The following is a 2,500-nucleotide window of genomic DNA, read 5'->3' as shown; positions in this document are numbered from 1 at the left end:
GAAATACTATTTGGCGAAGTATTTGTATGCCGAACTAAAAACAACACCTGATTAATTCATACATGCCATAATTAATATTTATAAAGTGTGGGATTCTGGCCTTGAGGCTTAACGGAACATTAACTTGCCTGATTTTTAATAGACTTCGTCGGACCAGTTTTTTCTAAATCAAAGCAATCAAACCTTCATGCTAGCTGTTAACACAGTCACGTTACATCTCTAACATCGCCTGTTGCATGTATGTATATATATATATATATATATATATCTGGGTCACCGAAGGGGATCAAACACCGGAAGAGGGTCCATCAACTGACATTTAAATGCCCACTGAATCACACCAGACTCCATTGAACTTCTGGCTGTTTTTAAAATCGGGACAGGACTTGACAATTCTTTCACTAAATGCTGCATTTGGATTACAGATTGTACCAGTACTTTACTTCATAGATACATATACTGTCAGTACATATATATATATATGACTTCATTTAAGCTAAATGTTCAAATACAGAGTTTATTTACACCGCCACAACTGCTCAAATGCGAGTGACGCTAACGTTACCGATAACGCTAAATCTGTAAATCAACCTCTAATAAACGTGGTACTTTTTAATGTTTGATGAATTATTTGTATGCCGAAGTGAAGACAACAAACAGATTATTCGTAAATCCATTGTTTGTGTTTATAAAGTGAGACATTCTCGCCTCGAGGCTTAAGGGAATCTAAACTTGGCCGATTTCTGAATGGAGTTCGTTAAACCGGTCTGCCAATAACTCTCCATGACTCCTGGAGGGATTACAGAAGCAGACGTTTCGTGCTAACCCGTTATCTTTACAGCACAGACACTAAGTAAAGATTTATATAACAATATTAACTTTATATGAAGCTAACTCTCACCTGGTTTAATGTACAGGTCATCCATGTTGGAGTCAGATAACTTAAGTTACAGCTCCTTCCTCCCGGTGGCGAGGCTAAGTTAACAGCTAAGCTAACTCGAAGCTAAAACAACATGAAATGTTTGAGATAACTTTTGGATTTAAACCATATAAAGTCTATAGTTTAAACTGATATCTTATTAAAGCTCCACGCTGTGAACATTTCCTTGTTGTCTTTAGTTTACGTGTCACAGATGACACGGCACTTAAAAAAAGAAAAATAAACTTCCGCTCAGAATTTCAAAATAAGAGCTCAAAGCATCAAATTAATCTCGTTCTTGTTTTTGTTATTATTTTCATTTGTGCGTGACTTATTTGCAGTGTTGGGAACGTTACTTTTAAAAAGTAATTAGTTATAGTTACTCACTACTTGTTCCAAAAAGTAACTGAGTTAGTTAACTGAATTACTCTATAATAAAAGTAACTCGTTACCAGGGAAAGTAACTATTTGCGTTACTGTTAAAAAAAAAAGTTGCTATATGTCAAAGAATTTGGATTTTTTTGAGCAGTTTTCACATGTCAGTTGAAATGAGTAGAACAGCAGGTGTTTGTACATAACTTTCGATATTTATTGCACGTCGACAGACAGCAAGAGGTTTATCCTGCACTTCAAGTATTATCTTTGCAAGAAAAGTACACAGTTACACTATATAAAGTGCATTTAACTCTAGCAAATTAACTCAAACTCTCTCAACCTGAGACAACTGGTCAAGTAAACAACCTGTACTTCCAAGGGTCTTTGTTCACAACAAAAGTAAACTTTGCTCCGAGTCCTTCTTTGCTAGTGGATGGCGAGCTACCATCTGTGGTGGAGGTATCTATCGCTGGTTTTGGCCACTAGCTTTGTAGATGCGTGTGTCGGTGTGAGATGCTTCGTTAAATTAGAGTTGCTTACAACGGACGTCGACAAAGTCTTCTCTCCTGGACATAATGTACACATTACATGACATAATGTACACATTACATGACATAATGTACACATTACATGACATAACGTACACATTACATGACATAATGTACACATTACATGACATAACGTACACATTACATGACATAATGTACACATTACATGACATAACGTACACATTACATGACATAATGTACACATTACATGACATAATGTACACATTACACTGACATAACCGTTACACATTACATGACATAATGTACACATTACATGACATAATGTACACATTACATGACATAACGTACACATTACATGACATAATGTACACATTACATGACATAATGTACACATTACATGACATAATGTACACATTACATGACATAACGATACATTACATGACATAATGTACACATTACATGACATAATGTACACATTACATGACATAACGTACACATTACATGACATAATGTACACATTACATGACATAACGTACACATTACATGACATAATGTACACATTACATGACATAACGTACACATTACATGACATAATGTACACATTACATGCACGGTCTTGCCTTTGACCACAATGGATTAGAAGTAGTGCTTTTATCTCCACCTTGAAAACGCCAACTTTTAATCAGATTGCTCCTGA

At 35.3% G+C, this 2,500-nt stretch overlaps 1 protein-coding gene across 1 annotated transcript in view; it reads right to left on the bottom strand.

The window, feature by feature from the left end:
* sra1 (steroid receptor RNA activator 1) overlaps positions 1-1,135 on the bottom strand; it is a 7,194-nt gene extending 6,059 nt beyond the window's left edge. The window contains exon 1 of the mRNA XM_039777851.1: positions 902-1,135. Coding sequence (XP_039633785.1) covers positions 902-926 — 25 coding nt within the window. The 5' untranslated portion in view covers positions 927-1,135. The remainder of the gene's footprint in view (positions 1-901) is intronic.
* Between the last annotated feature and the right edge of the window lie 1,365 nt (positions 1,136-2,500).

This window comes from Perca fluviatilis, chromosome 16, assembly GCF_010015445.1.
Source record: "Perca fluviatilis chromosome 16, GENO_Pfluv_1.0, whole genome shotgun sequence".
NCBI lineage: Eukaryota > Metazoa > Chordata > Actinopteri > Perciformes > Percidae > Perca > Perca fluviatilis.
Note: the sequence above shows the minus strand (reverse complement) of the source record. Positions and strands in the feature narration are given on the sequence as shown.